General features: G+C 37.4%; 1 protein-coding gene across 1 annotated transcript in view; it reads left to right on the top strand.

The window, feature by feature from the left end:
* IL23R (interleukin 23 receptor) overlaps window positions 1-18,327 on the top strand; it is a gene marked incomplete at both ends in the record, with an annotated part of 55,864 nt that extends 37,537 nt beyond the window's left edge. Inside the window, 4 exons of the mRNA XM_080799934.1 lie at window positions 9,189-9,278; window positions 11,967-12,072; window positions 14,753-14,843; window positions 17,674-18,327. Coding sequence (XP_080656060.1) covers window positions 9,189-9,278; window positions 11,967-12,072; window positions 14,753-14,843; window positions 17,674-18,327 — 941 coding nt within the window. The remainder of the gene's footprint in view (window positions 1-9,188; window positions 9,279-11,966; window positions 12,073-14,752; window positions 14,844-17,673) is intronic.
* Between the last annotated feature and the right edge of the window lie 6,270 nt (window positions 18,328-24,597).

Raw genomic sequence — 24,597 nt, 5'->3', positions numbered from 1 at the left:
TAGCAAACACACGGAGAAGTTTCTCTAGATTGGAGATGCATATTTTTTTATCCTGGTAATAAAGAGTGTATGCAAATAATAAAAAATAAAATAGTTTAATATAATTTATATATTATATTGTATATAATTTATATATAGTATATGTGAATTATAGTATATAAATATAAATTGTAATATATAAATTATATATAACACATAAGTTATATTATCTGTAAAATATATAAATAATATAATATAGATAATAACAAACATTTATTGGATGCTTACTATGTGTTTGGTACCATGATAAGCATTTTACATACGAATTATCCTTTATTCATCACTGAAGCCCTATGAAAGTTTTATTCCAATTGTACAGTTGAAGAAGATGAGGCCCAGGGACATTAATCAGTTTTTCCAAATGTTCTAAAGCTGGTAAAAGTAAAGCCAGGACATCAGCCATCTGGTGGGATTCTAGCACCTGCACTATGGCTTTGCTGGTCTTCCTAAGAGACCTAAGAGGGTCCTTTGTCAACCTCCCCTCAGCCACCCCACCAAATCCTCCTCTGTACATTAGCTAAAAATAAAGCAATGCCAGGAGAAGTTCACTTTTAATGTAATGTTTGTTATGAAAATGCAAATACATGAGAAAAGAGGAAACCACAGGATGCTATCAACTAATTCTATATTGGCCTGAATACAAGATGTGGAAGCACATTTGGGTTATGGCAATGAAAATGAAACCACAGGACCCCAGGAACCTGGAGAATAGGGAATAGGATGGGGCAGTCTGAGATGAAAACAAAGTAGAGGTGGAAAAGGTGGTTCTCCTAAAGATAGGACCTCCACTTGGAACACTGAAAAAATAAAATAAAATAAAATAAAAAGATAGGACCTCCACAGGGGCATTCATAATGTGTTTTTCTAGCTGGTCTTGGTCCAATAAAGTGTATAGAAAGCAGTGCTTCTCAGAGTGGAGTCTGTGGACCATCTGCACTAGAAATGCTTGGGTAGGAGTTTAAAATGCAGATTGCTGAGCCATTAGCCAAGTGATACTTCTACAGTAAAGTATAAAAACCACTGCTCTAGGGGTGAGACACACCCTTTAAGAGGAAAGAAGTGTCATGAAAAATGACCTAGGGTGTGGGCAGGAAATGTGGACAGAAATGGGGAGACTTGATTGACCAAGCTATTGTCTTAGTAATAGTGATTTTGGGGGTCAGAACAGGGTGGGTACATGAGAATTTCAGGCCATTATTTCTAGTATTATCTGGTCACCTCTCTCGGCTCCTCTTCCTCCTGCCCACCACTTCCTGAGTTACTGAGCACCCCAGCCCACCTTGGCAGCTCAGGATCCCTAGAAGCACAGAATGCAGGACCGTTGTGCCAGTGAACCATCATGCTCCCATATTACCCCCTCTGCCCAGACCCTGCCCCACCTCTCTATATGAAGCTTCAGCTGAGGTTCTGAGAACCACTGAGGACTGCTGAAGTTGGAGCTACTATACCACCACCCTGGAAAGTCACTGTAAAAAATTCCTGGGGTCTTTAAGCAGTACAGAAAGAACTCCAGAGGGAAAAAGATAATTTCTGAGTGTAGAAAGCCAACACTGTAAATGTGAAAGTCAGTTCCCTAAATTAAATACTACTGAAATATATATATTGAACAGATGACTTTTGAGCAGGAGTGTTGTCCAACTCTGCTGTATACAAGTCTCTTTGCAATGAAGGAAAGGCACAGGCTCCATAATCCCTTTAACGACAAGTCAGAGGCCTGAGGGAAGGGCAGTCATATTTCATAATGATTAGTTAACTTGCTTGAATTGCTACTTGAAGTAGGAAATTTTCCCAGAGAAATCGTATTATTCTTTTTTTGACAATTCTCCAGAGGAAGGCAAGTATGAGCAAGGTATTAAACCACATGATGTTTTGTTCTTACAAAACACCATTGGTTGTTGCATTACTGATGACTCCTTGAAGATTCTCATTAGTTTTTCAGAACTTATAAAGACTATAAGAGAAAAAAACAAATGTTATGTCAGTGGAACTAAATATAAATGATATTAAATCAAACACAGATTAGAGGCTGGCACACAGAATTGTACTTTCCAAAAATTCTGTTACTTGTAGTTAGAGGTTTCTGATTCATTCACATTTGAGATGTAAATGTAAATAAATAAATGTAAATAAATGCATAGATTCATGGTTACTACACCAGGTTAAACTGACACACAATGTTCCCTGATATACTACTCAGTTTAATCACGTGGATTTATTTAATCTTCTTCATGTCCTATTCCTAATAAAGAATCAGAGTTCTTTAGAATAAAAAAATAATGCATAAGAGTTACAATCTCTCTGAGGTTCACAATATTCACTAATAAAGAATAAAGATTATGATTTTCCGTGAGGAAGTAATAATCTTCTATATTAGTTTCCTATTGCTGCTTTAACAAGTTATTACAAGCTTAAGTCACATGCTACATGGCTTAAAACAATACAGATTAATTATTTTATAATTCTGGAGATGGGAAATCCAAAATTGATATCACTGGGCGGAAGTCAAGATATCAGCAAAGCTACGTTCTTTCTGGAGGCTCTAGGAGAGAATCAGTTTCATTGCCTTTTCCAGATTCTAGAGGATGCCTTCATTCCTTGGCTTGTGGTCCTATCTTTCATCTTCAAAGTCAGAACCATAATATCTTCCATTCTCTTTCTCTCTGACCCTCCTGCCTTGTGCCTTGACCCTCCCACCGAATGTGATTTCATTCAGACCTACCCCTATAATCTAAGATAATTTCCCCATCTCAAGTCCCTTTTGCTATTACAAATTATAGAAAGGGGCGCCTGGATGGCTCAGTGGGTTAAAGCCTCTGCCTTCGGTTCAGGTCATGATCCCAGGGTCCTGGAATCGAGCCTCGCATCGGGCTCTCTGCTCAGCAGGGAGCCTGCTTCCCCCTCTCTCTCTCTGCCTGCCTCTCTGCCTACTTGTAATCTCTCTCTCTCTGTCAAATAAATAAAAATAAAATCTTTTTAAAAATTATAGAAATATATATAAAAATATATATTTGTTACATAAATTATATAATTTATATGTAAATATTTATTTGTAAATATTTGTAAATAAATTTAAAAATATTAATATTTACATGTTATTTGTTTATATAAATATACTTATATGAATATTATATTTATTATATTGTACATTTATAAATAAATATTTATAACCACAGCAAATAATTATATATAAAATGCAGTTAAATATGAATATAGCAAATAAATATTTGCTATAGCAATTATATATATATATATATATATATATATATATATATATAAAAACTCAAAGGCTCCAAGGATTGGGACAGGGACATTTTGAGGGGGTAGGGAGATCACTATTTGTCCTACCACATCTCCTCACCTATCTACCTCACCCCCTATTATTGCAATTTTTACTAGTTATTGTGATTTGATACCAACAAAAAAACCAAATTGGTTCTTTTAAGTAGGAAAGGAACTGTTGAAAAGATAGCTAGAAATCAATATGAAGGCTGGCAAAATGATCATAAGTAGGAAACGAGGGACAGCAAGAGCCAGAACCGCAGCCAAAATTGCAGCCTAGGAAGAATCTGGTGAGGACCCTGCAGCTGGCACTGTGGTCATTGCCACTACCTGCCCTGCGCCCTGTCTGGACTGTCCATGATGCTACTGTTACCAGACCCTGGGTATAGCTGCTGCTATAAGAAATTTCCTGGAGCTGAATGTTCTGTACCTGTGGAAGCAACTGAATGGGTAGGTTTAGGTCATCTGCTTGTAGCTACTTGTTGGCAAGTAGCCTTCAAGGCTTCCACAGTGGGAAGCCTTACCTGCTTGTAGCTACTTGTTGGCAAGTAGCCTTCAAGGCTTCCACAGTGGGAAGCCTTACCTGCTTCTTACCTAGTTTAGGATGCCCACAAAGAAGTACGTCCTGGTGCTGAGCAACTAAAAAAATGACAAATGTCCACTAGTCTATTCAGACTCAGGAATTGGCACATGCTATATGCTAGAGAGCAAGGTCGCACTTTTGAAGAATCTAAAACTACTGAGTAAGACTTGGAAGCTGCCCATTCCTGCACATAGAGTTTTGTCACAAAATGACATCAGACCCATGCCTCTGTGTTTTCCATGTCACTTAAGAAAATTTCCTGGGTTTGCTGCTGCTTTTTACTTTTTTCTCATCTTAATTTTTTTCTTTAAACACGTGATCACGTTATATATATTTCTCTTTCTTACCTTCTTCTCCCTATACATAAGAAGTACTTAGAGCCTAGGAACATAAGCATGAAGATAATACTTGAATAGGTCCAGGCACACCCTCCTATTTGTAATACACAAGGATAACACTGTAACTCATGAAATGATTCATCGTTTGACTTGTTTTTCTAGGTGTGGTAATGAGTTTGTCCTGACACATCATTTTCCCTGGTCTGGGCTTCTGGTGCCTATTTGATAGGTCTGCCTATTGTCTTCTGCTTTGCCAACTGACTCAGACTAGTGTCAAATCCTTACCATTACTCTTAACCCAATAAGGTTGAATTTCAACCCTAGAACTAAACTGGCCTGGGAAAATAGCACATAAACACTGTGAAACAGCTGAGATTATTAGAAGGAGATTAGAAAGAGAGAACCCAAAAGGAGATGTTTCTGTTTTAAGAAAAATAATTTGAAAAACACCCTTTGTGCCTTTGTGTCTTTTAATATGACACCTTTTTTATCTAGAAGCTACTGAAAGGAAGGTCGAGAAAAATTATTGTGTCAGCTCTGGTCAAAGCCTTTAAGATACAGGACTCAGGTAGCATGGCTTTGACACCAAGATTGGCAAAGGCAAAAGTAAATAAAGATTTATAAATGTCCATACCTTTTGGGCCAGTAATTCCACTAAAGAAATCTAGCCTTAGGAAATAAAGAGAGAGATGTCTGGGTGGCTCAGTTGGTTAAGCATCTGCCTTCTGCTCAGGTCTTGATCCCAGGGTCCTGGGACTGAGTCCCACATCGGCCTCCTTGCTTATCGGGAAGTCTGCTTCTCCTTCTGTCTGCTGCTCCCCCGCTTGTGCTCACTCTCTATATCTCTCTCTCTGATAAATAAACAAATAAAATCTTTTTTTTTTTTTTAAGGAAATAAGGGGTGCCTGGGTGGCTCAGTAGGTTAAAGCCTCTGCCTTCAGCTCAGGTCATGATCCCAGGATCCTGGGATTGAGCCCCGCAGCAGGCTCTCTGCTCAGCAGGGAGCCTGCTTCCCTGCCCCCCACCCCCGCCTGCCATTCTGCCTACTTGTGATCTCTGTCAAATAAATAAATAAAATCTTTTTAAAAAAAAAAGGAAATAAGGAGAGATATGGAAAAAAGATTTATGTACAATGATATTTACCCAAAAACTAATTATAATAGTAAGAATTTGGAAACAATCCGAAAGTCCAATAATAGCAATAGCTAATGCTTATTAAGCTTTTAATTTGCGTAAGGCACAGTACTAAGTGCTTGATATGAACTATTTCATTAGATCTCAGGGGTGAAGTGCTGTTATTATCTCATTTTGTAAATGAAGACACGGAAGGGTTAAGCAGCTTACCCAGAGCCATGCAACTCCAGGTGGTGGATCCAGGATTTGAAGTGAGTTTTGTCTGAATCCAAAGATTCATTTGAAAGCACCAAACTAGACAGTTTCTCAATGGGGTGATGACTGAATAAATACACAAACACAATCTTAAATTGTTATTAGTATGACAGTTTTGAACATCTTTTAATAAAATGAGGAAATATTCATGATATAATATTGAAAGAAAGGAAAAAACAAGACACAACACTTAGCAAAGAGTGTGATCTACACTAGGGTACAGAGATACACAAATGATTATTCACAAATATTTTTTTTAAATGATTGCTTCTAGTCTGTGAACAAATATAAAGTTGTACTTTCTTCTCTATACTCTTCCATACTTTTCAAGCATCCTACAATTAGTGTGCCTTATATGAATAGTCAAAGAAAATAGTTGGCTTCCAGGAGGAAAGAACTGTAGGTTGGAAGATTCTAGGAATCAGTGCTACATGGGTGAGCCCAACCATAGCCCGCTGTGGTGGGGGCTGGAGTCCTACAAGGCCAAGCAGCTCTAACAAACCAGGGCCAGCCCCCAGAGGCACAATGACTAAGTCTCAGCTTGGAGGCCCCTGCTGCAGGGCTGACTGAGCTGCCCCATCCACAGCCATCCTGCTGTGGAAGTGATGTTATTAATTAATGGACCCAGTGACCAGCAAAACTGCACATCAGGACTGGATGGGAATTTTCACTCTTTGACCTCTACCTAGGTGACTTCGGTTAAGTCATCTATCCTTTGTACACCTTTGTCTCTTCATCTATGAAATGAGGACAATAATATTTTCTGCCTTATTGGGTTGTTATAAGGATTAAATGAGAGAAAGCATGTAATGTCTAGGACATTACCTGGAGCATATTCAGTACTCAATTAATGGTCACTTAAAAAGAATAATAAAACACACTTTGCCCCATGGTGTAGCCATAGAGTGAAAGGCTCAAGAGAAGATTTGGTATCATCCCTCAGAAACAGATGAAATACATCATGACTAAAACCAAATATGTTGAGCATATTTGATTAAAATAGGCTGGCATTTGATATGGTACAGAATGTAGTTATGCTATATGCTTCTAGTCTTATTCAAGAACAAGAGACTACATTTTTTGTTTAAAAAACCACTCCAACTCCCCTCTAAATTTTGTTTAAATGCACTGTCTTTGACAAGACTAATTCTAAAGTCAGATACCATTTTGTATAAGATTTATAAAAATTATTACCAACTTAGAGATAATTTGAGTTTCTGAATATACTCAGGTATGTGCTGGGAGGGAAACAAACAGGGACAGAATTGTCTCATTATGGTTATAGCACCAAAGATATTAAATTAACAATGAAAATATCATGGTATTTTTCTGGCACATTAGGCAACACACTGATGATTAGAGCTGATAGACACAAATGTTTTTTTAGTTCTAAAGTTTCTCTGTGTGTGTGTACATCATTCTGCATTTTTGAATGCTTTTCTGTGTCAAAATACTTGGAAATACTATAAAATGTTAACAGCAAGTGGATTAAGGGGATAGGATTAGGGATGGTTCTTTCCCTCTCCCTTTTATTTTTCCTCTTACAATTCTCTCTATTAAGGTTACTGCTTTTATAATGATAAATATTATGTATGATTTAAAAGAAATGACCTAGCCACATGGTGGCAGTATACCATGAAATTACACTATATACAGTTTAATTTCAGTCCTATGCTTAAAAATTTTGTCATTTGCTTGATTTCCTCCCTAACAATCTTGTTTATAAATTGTCTTACTTCAGATATCTGATTCTTTGTGAAATTACACTCTGATAATTAATCATGTCTTTTAAATGACTAATCTAATTTAAATTAATGCACCTGGTTGATTTGAAACAATGATAACAAAAAGACCCTAAAGGATAATTGTGTTTATTCTCCGTATTAGGGCTAATAAAACCCTAGTTAGATATGTACATTATTTTTATGCAAAAAAAATTAATAACCGAAATTTCATTGCTAAATAATCACCTGTACTTTATACAACAGAATTAAGTTAACCTGCATTAAAAGCTACAGCACCACATATTACTTTTAAATAAAAATGCTAATTTTAAAATAGTGAAAGTGAAAACAAAAATAATCTAGCAACATATGCTATAAACCTATGATCTTGCCAAGTTGAAAATTGCATTACATTTTAACGTAATATATCTAGTCTTAAAATTTCAAAATCATGTAGATGCAGACTCCTGCTTGGGCTTCCCAAGACTGAACATCAGTCTACAAAATACTAATTTAGATGAATAAACCTGGCTGGTGACCATTGGGGCATAACCTTGCTCCCAGAGTTTGATGAAACCACATACTCGGGAACAAAAGAGACTTACTGAAGCATTGAGAAGCCAAAAAGAATTCCTGATTTGTCACGATTCACAGTGCATCATTTTCCTCTCAATGTAGAGAAGACAGAATAAAAACACAGAAAAGAACTTTTGGCTCTTCTGATGTTTTCACCTTCTAAAATTCCCTACCCATTGTTCTTAGAAAACTACTGAGCTTTTGCCTGCACCCAGGTCAACCTTTTTCAAAAATTTCCAAAGACCAGAAGAACCTTTTTATTGAAACTCCATGATAGTTTTCTACCAGATAGCTGTCTGGGCCATACAGCTTGTTATACAAGCCTGTGATATCATGGGGCAGTTAAACCTGCCTCAAATCATGATTCCTCCCCGGTCCCGCAAGTAATTCTTCAAAAAGAAAAATCTGAACACTGAAATCAGAATAACTGAATAAATAGGGCTTGAGGCACACTTGGGAATGCAGAGCTTAGAACCATTTTCAGGAATGTCTTCTGTCAGCTGGAAGAATAGTGTCCTTGAAGTCACCTCTGGGAGTTTTTAAATATCAGGAGGGAGGAGATAAGTAAGAAAGCACCAGGACTCTTTTGGGTTCAGACTGAAAGCGAGTTAGCTGCCAAGGCTGCTCACCACACCCCAGTCAGAAGCTTTCATTAGCTGCGTCCTGACAGTCTTTATGACTAAACAGGGCTGGCCAGGATCTTTGCCAGTGGGAAAGGAGCAGAGGGAAGTCATTAATAGAATTCCACACCTGTGTTATAACCTCAAAGTGTCTGCTAATCAAAATTGGGCTGCTTCTATGGAACCAAGATACTGTTCACCAATAGTATCTCAAAGATTGTGCAAAGGCAGAAATGACACATCCTGGAGACTCTTCAGGAAATCTTAACTTTATTGCATCCTCTATTGGAAGGAATCAAGTAGAGACCAGTTATTGTGCATTTTTTTGGTCAGTGAATTAAGTAAAGCTCCTTGGTATTTGTTGCCTAGAAGCCTCATGAAATTAGAGGACACACCTTGAAGTTTTACAAACCCTAGGTAGTTTCTATTGTCTTTTCAGTGTTTCCTTCCTTAGGATTTGCCCAATTAAACAAAAAGGAGAAGAAAAGACATACATATTTGAAGGCCTTCGCTTTTATTCCACATTCAAGCCTATTAAAGTGTACTTTAATCATCTCCAAACAAGTGAAGAACCCTTTTAGGAAACTGGGTAACCTAAATGCAAAATGTAAGAAGCTCACCCTATTTCATTTTGTTCAAGTTCCCCAGGTCACACAGAAATCATTCCAACATGATACTCAGAATTCTGAGCATCTAACTGCTTCCATCTTTAAAGGACGTCTTACTTCTGGTAAGAAAACACTACTTGCGTTTTTTGCGTAGTCTTTACTTATCAGCCATTTGAATCTTCCAACTGAAAAATCATGTTTCAGGCATAAATTTCTTGATAATAAGATATGCTACATGTTTTCTATAGGAAAATAATCAATAAGGATCCACTTAAAACTGAATTTAAAGAATGATTCAGGTGGACTTAGCCAGCCTTTGCTATGGGTTGGATACATTTTCATTTCAAAGGGTGCTGGGGCTCACGACCCCAAAACGCCTTCTTAAAAAACATTATTTGAGTGTCTACCATGTGCTATGAGGTTTGTATACACCATTTGTTCAATATTCAAAACAACCAGGTGAGAAAAGTATTATGTATCTATTTTATATGTGAGAAAACTGGAGCTCAGAGGGACTGAGGAACTTGTCCAAAGTCATACTAAGTGACAGACTAAAATTCAAATCCTGTTTTTCAAATCCTGAAGTCTGTGCTGTTTTTCTTGTACATGCCAGCTCCTATTTCATTAGGATGACCCAGTATTTTCCTTTGATGAGCTTACCTAAATGTTTTAGGCATAAAAAAATTATGAGATCAGGTTGTGCAATGGACAAATATACCCTAAATAGAAATTTCAAATTGAAAAACTTTAGGCATAACTATTTCACCTCTGACCACTGGTACACCATTTATCTCCCTGCATAGAAATCTGACAGGAATAGTATCAGAATTTTTGCAGGTTACATTGACATTCTTCAGACTTTCATTCATTTATTCAACAAATATTCATTAAGTAACGCCTATGTGCCAGTCACTGTTCTGGGTAGGGAGGAATCAGCAGTGAAAAAAAATGACCAAAGGCCCTGTCTTCATGGCTTCCATTTTGGACAGATGGGGAGAAAAACAATAAACAGAACAACAAGGAAAGAGTCAGGTGGCAGTTAAGTATCATAAAGAAACATGAAAGAAGGTGAAGCCACTCCGTGTGTGTACACGTAAATCAAGTGCTTAGGCCCAGTATAGATACCTAATTACAGATACCTACCCAGGTCTGTACCTTGATAGTTCTGTGGGAACTGGGGAGGCCAGGAGCTCCCTGCCACCCTATTAGATAGGTATTATGATCTCTGTTTTACAGAAGAGGAATCTTGAGTTTCAGTGAATTTATAATTTTGCCTTGAGGTTACTGGGCTGGTAAGGGGCAGAGCCCAGTGTGAATTCATGTATCTTCAGTTGCCTCTTAATCACTCTGCTGTATCCTTAGAACCCTACGCCTGGCTGCCCGGCCCCATGTTATTGTGGAAATTCTCTATTCTCTCCCAGGCACTAATGCTTAAAGATATGTGGCAACATTAGTTGCATGAAATCTTCAGCAATAGAGTTTTAGTCCTAGAAAAACACTCATTCCATATCTCCCTTGGGTCTTTGGAGGGTGGAGGTTGTTGTTGTTGTTTTTTAAGACTTATTTATTTGTAAGAGAGAGAGAGCAGGCACACATGTGAGCTGGGGGAAAGGCAGAGGAAGAGAGAAAGAATCCTCAAACCGACTCCTCACTGAGCAGGGAGCCCACCGCACAGGGCTCAACATGGGTTGGTCCCAGAGCTCAATCCCAAGACCCTGAGATCGTAACCTGAGCCAAAGTCAGATGGTTGACTGAGCCACCCAGAGCACGCCCACCCCACCCCTAGGACTTTGGAGTAAACTAGCTACACTGGCCTGGCCCCTGCCCACCATCTGGCTTTGAGAGAGGGACCAGGCAGCCCGGAGAACCCCAGGTGCATGTCAGGTGCAGCTGAGAAATACCGAGGGCAGGGCCAGTGAAGTGTCTGCCACATTGTAAGTATCTGGTACATATTTGCTAAAGGGAATGAGGAAGGAAGGAATGAGGATGGAAAGGCAGCCAGTATCTATCATCACTCAGAACAAACTTCAGTCTGATAGTCATGTCTCAGTGATAGTCTATATTTGAAAATAGAAAATAGGATTTTTTTTCATGTACTAAGGAGAAAATGTGATGAGCCTAATAGGTAACATGTGTTGAATATATCATATAAATTATCTAAAGATTTGGGGTGATTAATTGGTGCTTCAAAATGCAAGAAAAGCATTGTTTTTAAGATAAAATGTGAGTGCAAGATATATAGCAACTTGAAATTCTTTCTTATATATTGTTTCAAGTACAGCAAATGTCCTTTCTCGGCAGAAAAAAATTCATGAACAATAAATTTTGAAGAATGGTGACAACTTCTACATAACTTCTGTCTTGCTCTAAAGGTTAAAAAGAAAACCCAATAAACCTCAATTGTGATTGTGGCCAGCTTTAGACTCTGTTACCAGCAATTGGGAATTCTCACTTCTGTCAGACAAACCAAATGAGGTTCATCACTAAACCCTTTTATATAAAATATGCATGCACAAGCTCAGAAAAAAAAAATGTCTAATGCTGACCACATTTGCTAGAGATGCACTTCTAGAAACCCACTGATACCAGATACATGCGGCCATATTTTCTCGGAAAAAAAGGTATTGTCGTGCAGTTTGGAAGGACAGTCACTGTACACACAGCCCAGTTAATTTAAAGTTAATTTTGTTCTCCCCTTCCCTTTTTCCTTTGAGATCAATGACTTTTGCTTTGCGCAGAGTAGAGAGGACAATGATTCTGACATCCCACAGACACTAATGCTTAGATAAAGTTATTTTTCTTTCTTTCAGACAACCGGCAACAAGACACTGGACTTTTATCAGGAATGGTCTTCTTTGCTGTTATGTTGTCAATTCTTTCTTTGATTGGGATATTTAACAGATCACTCCGAACTGGGTAGGTTTCTGTAGAATTTCTATTTTCTGATTTAGACTACATATAGCAAACCTAGTCATTTCAGTTATTTACTAGGAAAACCCATCAACATTTTTAATCAGAGAAAGGAAAAAAAATAAAAGGAGCACTGTTTAATGATTACCGACCCATGCCAAACTCTTGACACAGGTCATTCGTCTAATCCTTGTGATGACCCTGCCAGGAAAACCCGAAGGCTTATTTTACAGGTTACTTACTTTAGGCTTCAGGAGGTTAAATGGTCAGCCCAAGGTCATTAAGCATTAAGCCAAGAAGAGCCCAGACCCGGCTGACATCACAACCCACGTTCTCTCCTTTGCTACATAGCCTGCTCACTGTGCCTGGATTCTTTAAAGTGGTTAGGTGATAATCTGCCTCGAATCCTACCCAAACAAATCCTCTGAATAAGTGTGAGGAGCAGTGTGGCAACATTTGAATTCATCACTCTGATACCAGTTGTGCTGGTGTGCTAGCATCCAGCTACCGTGCCCATTCTTGGCCTCCTTCAATCACTGTTCTCCAGAATGGAATTAGTAAAGATCTATGCCTAGTTATGGATAATATGGATAATGAAACTTTGAGGAAAACAAAGCCTTCAATTTTCTAAATTTTACTAGATGCATTGAGTATTTCTAATCTGTGAATAGACTAGAGCTGTTTGATGTGGCAGTCTCCCTGTATAGCTAATGATGCACAAATTTTAACCATACGAATGTTCTTTGCCTAACTGGCAACTGGGTTTCTCTTTCTTGCCATCACTTGCTTCATGAGATAATCTTTCTTTCTTTTAAATTAATAATCAAAAGGCAGTAAGAAAATTTAGAATGAGCTATTCTAAGTGAGGTAAACTTCTGATTTTTTTTTTAAATTTACCTAGGCTTTTCCTCAGAGGTTAGTAATACTTCAAATTTTTAATTACCCACTAATAAATATATCCTTGATATCATTATAAGGTGTGTAAACTAATAGAAAAGTTTGTTTTAGGTTGTTTTAAAAACATACTTTAGGGGTGCCTGGGTGGCTCAGTGGGTTAAAGCCTCTGCCTTAGGCTCAGGTCATGATCTCAGGGTCCTGGGATCGAGCCCTGCATCGGGCTCTTTGCTCAGCAGGGAGCTTGCTTCCTCCTCTCTCTCTGCCTGCTTCTCTGCCTACTTGTGATCTCCATTTCTCAAATAAATAAATAAAATGTTTTAAAAAAAATAAAATAAAAACATACTTGATTATAAAGTCCCCAGAAAAATCTTAATGTTTGAACTTGTATAACATAAAAATATTAATATTTGTTATTGTCCAAAGATACTATGAAACTTTAAATAACATTAAGTTTGTTATTAATAACATAAAAATTAATTTCCAGTTGGCAAGACAAATAAGAAAATAGAATAATTCTTTAATATATAAGCAGACACTCTTATTTACTATAACTACACATTACTTATAGAAGACTTACTTCGAAACAAAACTGGGAAACATTTTAAACTGAAACCAAAAATGAGTGTGTGTATATATGTATACACATATACATATGTGTGTGTGTGTGATATATATAGATATATATGTATAGATTTGTGATATCAATGTAAATATATAGATCTAAATGTTCTCACTGTATTGGCATGCTGTATAAAAATTTTCTGTAATAGCATGAACTTATTAATTTGGCCTCATTTTAAATATAGAAAGAGTGTGTGAATTAGTAAAAAAAATTTGAGTCATAAAACATTGTCTAAATATGTGTAAAGAAATTATTTTTATCCTACAGTTCAAGGTCAAATTGAGTGAGCAAAGTTCACTCAGCATTTTGGTTGTTAATCAGTAAAAGTCCTTAGAAAACTTGCTTAAACAGATAAACAAGTCTGATCTGTTGCTAACAGGTACTTTGTTTACAGGTAAAAATGCACCAGAAATCAGTTTAGTCTAAGTTCCTATTGCAACCTCTGCTCAAATCGATTTGTACTATAAAATGCAGTAAGGGCTTCTTTCTGCAGTGCCTAGGGTAGCTTGGGGAAGAAGTAGGGTGTTCACAACTTCTCCCTTTCCTTTCCATCACCCCACCCCAGTGGTCCTTAATAAACACACAACCTAAGTAAAAACCAATATTCTCACTGTGCCATACAACTGCAAGACAACTTCTTCAGCCTCCTACTCTATCCACATAAACAACGTTTGGAGCCAGCACCTCTATGGAAACAGGACAAATTCAGAATTAGAGGAGCTAGAACTATATCATTTTATTATACAGCATTCTCTTTTTCAATATTTTTCTGCGGCTATGGTCAGCTTGGAAAGCTCTACAAAATATCCCTAATATTTTCCAATCCTTTCTACACTGCTTTCTGCTTATAATGGTTAGTCATATTGAACATGCATATAGTTTTACTTCCAGGGTGGTTCTCCCACTCAACTTGAATTTAGTGTAAGTGTTTTGAAATGTTCTGGCTCGTTAGAAAAAAAAGCAGAACAATAGAGAGAGGAGGAAATCTGAAAAGATACTGAATCAACTTCCCACTTAACTTACTCAAGTTGGAGATGGAAATCTGCATCAGGAAGTTTAACCTTTATTATGCATTCCATTCCAGGTGATTTTCTGGCCTCCTATGTGATTGCCTGCACCAATCTTTAAGTAAAATCCTTTTTCTAATGTGTCATTTTTATTTCCTAGGATTAAAAGAAGAATCTTATTGCTAATACCAAAGTGGCTTCATGAAGATATTCCTATTATGGAAAACAGTAATGTTGTAAAAATGCTACAGGTAACCAAACACCATCAAATAAAAACTAAGTGGCGGCTAAGACTAAGAGTGCAATCCAATAAGTATAATAGAACTTCTGTTCAAATTAATAAATGTGTGTACATTTTAGCATAATTGTATAAACATATGTCAAAACAGAATTATATATATTTCGAGTTATACTTAAGGGAGATGAGGGGCTTAAGTTAGGGGAAGGAAAGAGAGAAGGAAGAAAGAAACAATGCTATTCAAAAGAGAAAAGGGAAGAGGAAGCTTGTGGGTCAGGTGTCAGTCACCTTGTGGCCAATAGTTGATGGACGACTTCAGGGATGGAAGGAGAAAGGCAGAAAAGCTCAGCAAAATGAGGGTTCAAAGACAAAAAAGAGTCTTTTGTTTCACATGAGATTGGAGAAGCAGGTGAGATCAGCTTCACTCCTGACGTCCAATAGATTTGAGAAAATAAATGTGAGAGGACTGTGGAAGATAATGTCACCAGGGCTGGGCCAGGTTTCCACTTCAAAAAGAATACGAAAGTGTGCAGGGAAGACCCAGAGACTATAGGGGACTTTGTCAGTTATGTAGGAACTGCTGCTGATTATGGAGGAGGGAAAAGATTCTGATATGTGTGCTCCTTCTCATTTTGGCAGTCTGGTTTCACCATTAAGGGCCTCAAAACCCAGCTGATGGGACAGACATATCATCCAAGCATTGCAGTGCTCTGATATAAGTGCAGTGACAGAAATGAGACCAAACATGATGGGGGTATTCAAGAAGCATATGGAAAGATGAGAAGGAGTTGCTTAGGAGAAACAGAAAACATTCAAAATAGAGAGGACAGCATGAGAGAAAGCACAGAATAAGAAGAGCTTGTTAGGTGTTGCTTTATTGAAAAGCTTGATAGGAATGGTTGGTATATTGCTGGAATGGTGACTAGGATCAGATCATAGAAGGTCCTGTTGCAGAACTCACATCCGCATGCAGTCAATGAACAACAGTAGCTTCAGAGGGACATGAGTCAGAAGCATATTTATACTAAATTGGTCAGGCTTAAGAGGGACTACTACAGAGAAAGAGGGAATTTCGGTCAAACGACTGTGAAGAGGAGAGGAGGGGATGGTCTAAAGGGATGAGGTGAAAAGGTTCACCTTAGGCAGAAGGGAGGATTCCTATCTCTGGATACTTGAAGGTGAGAAAGGGTGTACACATGGCTGATTTTGAAGGAGATAATATTGCCTACTAATAGTGGAGGGGTGATCTAGAACAACTGAACTCACATATGTGATGAAGTACATAGTTAACAAATAACTGAAGGACAAGCATATATTCATCAAACTATAGATAATAAATACTGTAATCCTGTTTTTCTTTCCACTAGGTAGTTCTTATTCCTCCACTAATTATTATCCAAAGGAACTGGGGATTTTCTGTGGCTCAGAGAACTGTCCCTGACCTTGTCATGGTCAGATCCTCTTCTTCCTTTATTATCTTCACTCTGGAACAGTCCCTTTTGCTCTTCCATGTCCTTCATTACAGTTTGACTCCCATCCATATCACTCAGTTGCCAGCCAGAAGAAAAAACCTCCTTCTACAGAACATAGCCACCTTGTATTCTTTGTTTCTTATAACATACCTTGTTTCTTTGATTTTCGTCTAACCTTCAAAAACATGTCTGCCCTTCCCATCCCAAACCTGACATGCTCCCTAGGAGGCTGAATCTGAAGAAAATTTGAATGACACTTCATGCTGCTTTATTCAAAGTCTTTTTTTTTTTTTTTTTTTGCCAAACTTTCTTCCCATTCTGGGCTACTGGAATTGGAAACAAACCTTCAGATGAAGTTTTGTTTTCTGCCCAAAGACTAAGGGGTAGTGTTCTAGTGGACTGCTGTAACAGAACACCATAGACTGGATGGCTTAAACAACAAACATTATTTCTCACAGTCAAGATTAAGGCACCGGCAGGCTGAGTTCCTGGTGAGAGCTCTCCTGAAGAGGGCCACCATCTTGCAGTATCCTCACAGGGCAGAAGGAGGGATAACAATCCCATGTCTTCTTATAAGGGCACTAATTCTATTCATGAGGATTCCACACTCATGACCTAATTACCCAACAAAGGCCCCACCACTTAGTATCATCACACTAGGGATTAGAACTTCAACATATAAATTCTGGAGGAACACAAACATTCAGTCCATAGCAAATGGCTATAATTTTATAACAGCATTTGTTGGGAGTTATTTGCCTTAGGAAGCCAGCCATCAGCTCTGAGGCATCAAGTCATTTTCTTACCCAGAAAAGTCACCAGGCTTTTATACAAATAAAACCCCTCTTCACTGACCCTCCTGTTCATGTCTGAGTTGTGAATAGCTGCATACCTTTAGAACTTCAGCACAAAGCATTTATTATTACATTATTTGAAAATAGAAACAAAACAGGATTCTCCCACTTTCCTTTCTTTTATTTAAGCGATGAGGTATTTTCTTGTAGTAATGCTCCATGATATTCAGAAATATTCCAATGTATTAAACTTCCAAATATTAAAAGGTACTGAAATAATATGCAAGTTAATATGCAAGATACATTTTTCTCTTTAAAATTTTTAAACCAAGACATGTGCTTTAAACAGGGATTATTTTTATTATTCCTTTCTTTAGTCTCCTTGTGAGAGAATTTAATAAAGACTTGGAATTGAGGAGGGTAACAAAAGGAAGAAACTGTATGGGAGGAGAAACAATATCAGAAGAGGGAGGGGAAAGGAAAGCTGAGGGAAAGCAGAATTCCAGTTCTTACTTAATTATCCAGTTAGCTCCTTTAAATGCCCTTTGTAAAATAAAAATAAAATCTTTCTTTCTAGGAGAAAAGTGAATTTATGAATAATAATTCCAGTGAGCAGGTCCTATATATTGATCCGGTGATTACAGAGATAGAAATCTTTCTCCCAGAAGAACACAAGCCCATGGACTACAAGACAGAAAAGAAAACAGAATCCCTGGAGGCCGGAGACTGCCTGCAGAAGTCACTACTCACCAGCACTACAGCTGTGTACATTCCTGGTCTCAACACTGGGTATAAACCCCAGATTTCAAATGTTCTTACTGGGGGAAACCATCTCAGCAAAAATGATGACGCATCTTCATCAACTCTCAAACCAATGGCTGATTCCCTAGACCTGGGGGAAAATGCCAGATTTAAAAAATACCCTAATTTTGCTTTTTCTGTCTCAAGTATGAATTCGCTAAGCAACACACTATTTTTTGAAGAATTAAGCCTCATTTTAAATCAAGGAGAATGCAGCCCTCTGGACACGCAAAACTCTGTTGAGGGAGAAACTACCATGCTTTTGGAAAATGCTTCACCCAATGAAACTATTCCAGAACAGACCCTGTTGCCCGATGAATTCGTTTCCTGTTTGGGGGTTATGAATGAGGAGTTGCCATCTATTAATTCTTATTTTCCGCAAAATATTTTGGAAAAACACTTCAATACGATTTCACTCTTGGAAAAGTAGAGCTGCATAGTCAAAGTGAATATGGGAAAGCTGCCTTGCAATGTGAAGTTGGATCATCTCCTCTTCAACCTAAGTTTAATTCTGACCTATTTTTTTAAAGTTAGAGGGTTAAGTTCCAAAGATGGAACATACCGTGTAGTCACAAAGGAAGCACCAATATTAGGTACACCTTCTGTATTTTTTTTAGAAGTATCAACAATTATATTCTTTTTATTTCCCCTCATTGCAAGGCATAGAACAGATCTCTCTGTTGTACAAAGGATAAATACTACAAGATATGTGGTGGTGAAATAAATGTTGGAAATGGTTCTTAAAAATTGAGATATTAGTGTTTGTTTGCAAGGGGAGAAGCAAGTTTAATTTTCATTTTATGGCTTAAAATTCTCTTGAGTGATAAAAATATAGTCCCAACAACAAAATAAGAATAGAATCAGAGGAGCAATAATTAGCATGTCTGTTGTATTATTTTTTTCTACTACTTTCTATGCAGGTATTAGGGATTTGATGTTTCTTTATTTTGATTTTGGACTAAGAGAGTGATAAAACAATGATGTGAGGACATCGTGAAACTGCTGTCTTCATTCAGGTTAAGTGTGATGGCATTGTTGTCTTGTGGTGTAGCTGGTGAATTAATTACACTATGGCAGAACTGAAGTAGCAGATGCGTTATCAGCAAGGTATAATTATTCCTTTTGTAATCAACTGTGTATTAGATATATGCCAGGCAATTATTGTTAAAACCCATGTTTGTCCAAATCTGGGATGGCAATACTTGCCATGCCTACCATTGCCCCATATCCCATGTCTCCTGCAGACATCACTAACTGATCACCACACACCTTTCTGTTAAGCCTTAAAGTGACCTCAGAATCCTCTCAACATGGTGCTCCTGATAGCTATACTCAATAAGGTCTAGGACTGGAGGTGAACTTTATCACCCACCCACATCAATACTGAGAGATAGGTCATCTTAAAATATGAAATGTGTATTTTCAGCTGAAAAATGGTACTCAGCAAACTTCTCTACTTTTTAAAAATTTTTTTAGAGTGTGAGCAGAGTGGGGAGGGACAGAAAGAGAGAGACAATCCCAAGCAGACCTCATACTCAAAAGAGCCCAGTATGGGGCTCAATCTCATGACCCTGAGATCATAACCTGTACCAAAGTCAAGAGTTGGCCACTTAACAAATTGAACCACCCTGGCATCTTGCAGACTTCTCTATTCTGATTAATTTTCATGGTCCAGGGAAAAATTTTTCTAATGATCAGAATAATTTGAAAATAGGGTAGATTATCAACTGAATTTCCTTTTTCTTTTGAAGTTATCAATAATAATAATTTATATTCAGATTAATTAGTTTGATTTTATTATAATAAATTGAACAGTTAATTTAAAAAGGACCAGTTGCCTACTGTGTGTTAAGCACATGAACAAACTATTTTGTTTTGTTTTGGCTTTTTTTCAAAATTAAAAAAAAGGGGGGTGCCTGGGTGGCTCAGTGGGTTAAACCCTCTGTCTTCAGCTCAGGTCATGATCCCAGGATCCTGGGATCGAGCCCTGCATTGGGCTTTCTGCTCAGCAGGGAGTCTGCTTCCTCCTCTCTGCCTGCCTCTCTGCCTACTTGTGATCTCTGTCAAATTTAAAAAAAAAACAAACAACTTTAAATTTAAAAAAAAAAAAAAACCCAAATGCCGTTTTGTTGTCATTAAGTGTTCCCATGAGGAAGATGACCATACACCCTGGTTTATGCTGGTTTGTGGTCTTTTGCCCCAGTACTATTTATGACCAGTGTACCCTTTCACTCTTAGAAGCATCCCATTTGGATGATAAATCATATGGTTGTTCTATCTATAAAGACTTTAATGCCCAGCATATAAGCAATTTGTTATAATTCACTTTTTTTTTGCATTGACAATCTTTATTTTAGTTTATATCATGTACTAAAGCCATATGCTCCAAAATGGAAGATTACTATTCACAGTGTAAAAAAACGTATCCCTTACTATGAATTTCTATTGTTTGTCCTAAAATCTGTGTATATTTGTTGTACTTTACATATTCTAAAAGGGGTATATTTCATTTCACTAATGAAATGCTAATATTAAGCATGACCTGTAAATGATCATATGTCTTTCCTTTATTCTTCTTTGAAGGGAGAATATAATGAAGCAAAAAGGCAGGAAGTTCATGGGATAGAAATAGCTAAAGACTGGGACAAATCTTTGATGTCTACCAACCTGATGAAGACATCTGTTTACATATGAAGAATATTTTCATAGTGTATTTCAGTATAATTGTAATCTGCCACACATCAAAAAAGCTATTGTCAAGCTTAAGAGACTGCAGCATTATTTGATCTACATAAACTTCCATTGCAGAGAATGCCTCCTTTAGAACTTCTTCTTGTCCTCTGGAGTGAGAAGGAGGCTCCTTTCTCTTCCTATGGTGTCTTTTCCATACCCACATCATGGCTCAGCACAGAGAAGATACTTCTAGTTCCATCTTTGCCATTAGCCCTTGTAGGTCCAATGGACTAAAAACTGAAGCTGTACCTATAATAGAGGCAATGTGCCTGCCACTGCTCCAACTAAGGGAAAGTTTCAACTGTTTCACCACAATGCAACCTTGTCAGTAAGAAAGGGTTTTCTTTCCATGATTCTTTTATTCAACTATCCACTGAAGTATTGGATGTGCAAAGCACTTTGAGCAATACAGATGTGAACAAAACCAGCCAAGTTTCTGCAGGCATGGGGCTTATATTCTAGGGCCAAGAAACAGACAATATACGTCCTTCAAGGAGCTTACATTTTTGTGGGGAAGGAGCTAAAGCTAGGGCTGGGGAGAGGCAGAAAAAAATAAAGAAGAAAAATTCAGTATAATAATAAATGTTGTGTAGAGAGGTAAAATGAGGTAATATAGTGGAGAGTGATTTGGTGGCCACTTTTTGCTGGGCAGTCAGGGAAGCTCTCTTCCAGGAAGGGACACTGATGATGTCATCTGAATCACAGGTAGGAGCCAGTGGGTGAGAATCAGCTTGCCACATCAAATTCCTTCTACAGAAAAGTTATCCAGTGGCTAATATCTCTACTTCTTTGTCTCCTGTACAAGTTGGCCCTAATCCCAACCCCTTGCACCTACCCATTCTCAACCAGCATCTTCTGTAGACTGGGGGACAAGTATGTATATCTATTTATCTTTCCATCTGGCTTATTATTAACTTTCTCTGAGTATCATAGTGTTTGTAAGGAGCAGGAGGAAGAAAGAAAGAGGTAGAAAAAGTCCCTCAAGATACCATTGAAAGGGAAGAAGGAGAGAGAAATACAAAGAAAGAAAAGCAGATTAATCCTCAGTAATGCTGAAGCAAAATGGAATCCCAATTCCAGACAATACTAAAACTGATTAAGGGACATCCAATTTCCTCCTGTTCTAGTATCTTCTTCACACTCTTCCGCTCTTTTCTTATATAGAAGCAATAGGGGAAGGCACAAGTGAAGTATGGTTTAGGGTTGTTTTCTTGGTTTATGTGTGTGTTTTATTATTTTTTAAATTAGGAATGTGTTTTTAACCAGAGTTAGATATACAACTGATGATATAAAAAGGCTTGTGAGTGTTAGCATGTGGTTCTCATCTAATGTTCGCCCTCCTGGTTCAATCACAAGGTTTTCCCACCTTTTTTTCTTTTCTTATATATTTCCAGTCATTCTCTCTTTGACATAGAGGCACATGACCATGACATAGAGAGGTTTTCAAAAATAAATTTTAGCAACTGATACCCTTTCTCCAAATGAAATCTGTTGTAGAAGCCCAAAATGTAAAATAGGTGAAAGCAAATCTGCTGAAACAGATGTTGAATGTCATGCTTGTCCCCAACAACCCTCTTCTGCATCAACCTATGCATACAGGATGAAAATCCCAGGCTGGGGATTCTCTCTTCCAAATATGTGACCTGGTTCCTGGTCCTCCTTGAAAACCCTCTATCTTGGGATTGTACCAAATCTTCCATCTCCAGCCAGAGGACCACCAGCCCAGGTGATGGGCACCCAAAATGCCCTCAAACCTCCTTACTTCTTGAACAGCTGCATAAAAAGGAGCTCTCTCTCAGAGACTGCTCAAAGAGGCAGTTCTATATGCAATAATTAACTTGTTTCTTTCTAATTACTTTATCATAAATGTTTGGGTTTTGTTCAAGATTATGCTCTTTTTGTGATCCCTGAGAATAAAATATTATGTATTGAACATAATTAGATATTATAAACCCAAAGATTGTCAAATTGTGTTGTGGTTTATCTCTTTACTAAGTAATTATACCAATTATAGGAGGTAATGTTTTAATGGGAAATGTTAGCCACTTGGCAGACACTACTGATTTAAAATAAAAGAAATAATTAAAAACAATTTATGAATTTCTCTTGGGTAAAAGCATGAAACCAATATAAAATAATTGGATTCTGATTCATAGAGTGGATTGTGTAACACGTTCTTGGATGCTACAGTTAAGGCACTATTACAAGGAAACCAACAAAGGATTGATAGAATGTTATTATGTCTCTTTCCCACTGCTAAAATTACACCATTAAATTCCAATTAATGTTTCATGTTAAAACTCCTTTAGCCATCTTGCTAATTTCACTTTTCAACTTAATTTAGGATTAAAACTATGCATCTTTTATATCTAGTATTTCCATCAGTTTTCTGAAGATGCATTTTCTTTATGCTTATATTCAGGAAAACAACTTATTCTCTAATTTTCATAATTAGCATTTAGCAACAAATTAGGAACTTATTCTCAAATGGTCTATTTTTGTTTGGGGTGGTAAGAGGATTCTGGCCTAACTTTATGAAAAGAAAAAAACACACTATACTATACCAGTATTACAGAAACATAGTTCTTTCCTGAGATTATTGGTTCAAAAATTCAAGCAAAGCAAAATGCTGTTTCTAACCATAAAGGCATACCTAAAATTAGTGACTCTGTCAGAGCACAGGAAGGAAATCATAGTCAAACACTGGAGCCCAAGTGTGAGATACGGAAGTCAATAAACCTGACTGTTTTCTTTCTGTTCATATCCTGCTTGAGAATATTATTAGAAGTGAGAAAGAATACAACAGTGACATTTTTAAAGTTAATTTTTAAGCTACACAGTAATTCATGAAAAGACACTTTAAAAAATCTAAGTAATACCAGTGTAAATGGAGTGAAATGGGACAGTACCTCTTCACACCTCTGCTTCCTGTGCTCCACCCCCATCATCTAGTGACTCTCAACACGTTAATGTTTTTCTTTCCCATTTTTTTTTTAACCCAAATGGTTAACATATGGTACTGCTCTGTGACTTGCTATTTCCACCTAGCAATATATGTTGGAAATCTTCACATGTTGTTATATATAGCTTTATCTTATTCTTTTCAGCAGTTGAATCGTATTCCATAGAATAAACATGTTTTAATATATTTTCCTATTCGGTTTACAGACATTTAGATTGTTTACAATTTTTCACTATTAAACCCATTCCTGTAATAATTCCTTTGGTGTATAGATCCTTACACACACATGAGAATTGCCTACATGGATGCAGCAAGAATGGGAATATGAGGTATGTGAGAGGAGAGAGAGGCAGGGAATGTCAGTGGGCAGTAGACGTGTGAAATAAAGAGGAGGAGAGGAAAGAGCACCGGAGAACCTGCAAAGCGTGTACTGTTAGGTAGTGCAGAACCAGACTTGTCCACCTAGTGAGCAGCACTGACCCTCAATTCCCACCCTACTCTTGCTTTTGTTTTAGTGTTCAGGACTTCCTAGTAAACGAGCAAAGTCTAATATTGATAGATGATGTGATACTTATTCCAAACCTCTTCTTGTCCTGATCTAAATGAAGTTCGGCCTTCATTTTACTTTGGTATTCAATGTAGAAGATTTATTTTGTCTTGGTTGCTGAAATTGAAAATCACTTGTATTTCATTAAATGAAGAGATTAGGATTTTAAGAAGCTGCCAGCTGCGATGTATTTGCAGGTTCATTTTTCCTGTTTTAGTATTCATTGCACATTCCCTTCAATGTGCTACTTTGGAGATTGCATTTGATTGAAGAGAGGCAGCCTATGCAGAGCTCTGTGAGGGAAGGATGGGAGGGAGCTGGTGAAAGCCCAGAGCAATGCAGAAAAGCAATTGTAATGCAAAAAAAAAAAAAAAAAAACAACCCAGACATGCTTTGAAAACACAATACAAGATAGATTCAATCTATCTTCATCGCTTCAATGAAATGTTCATTTTTAA

This window comes from Martes martes (genome assembly GCF_963455335.1).
Source record: "Martes martes genome assembly, chromosome: 4".
In the NCBI taxonomy this organism is placed as follows: Eukaryota; Metazoa; Chordata; class Mammalia; order Carnivora; family Mustelidae; genus Martes; species Martes martes.
The sequence above is the reverse complement of the archived record's forward strand: the minus strand, read 5'-3'. Positions and strand labels throughout refer to the sequence as shown.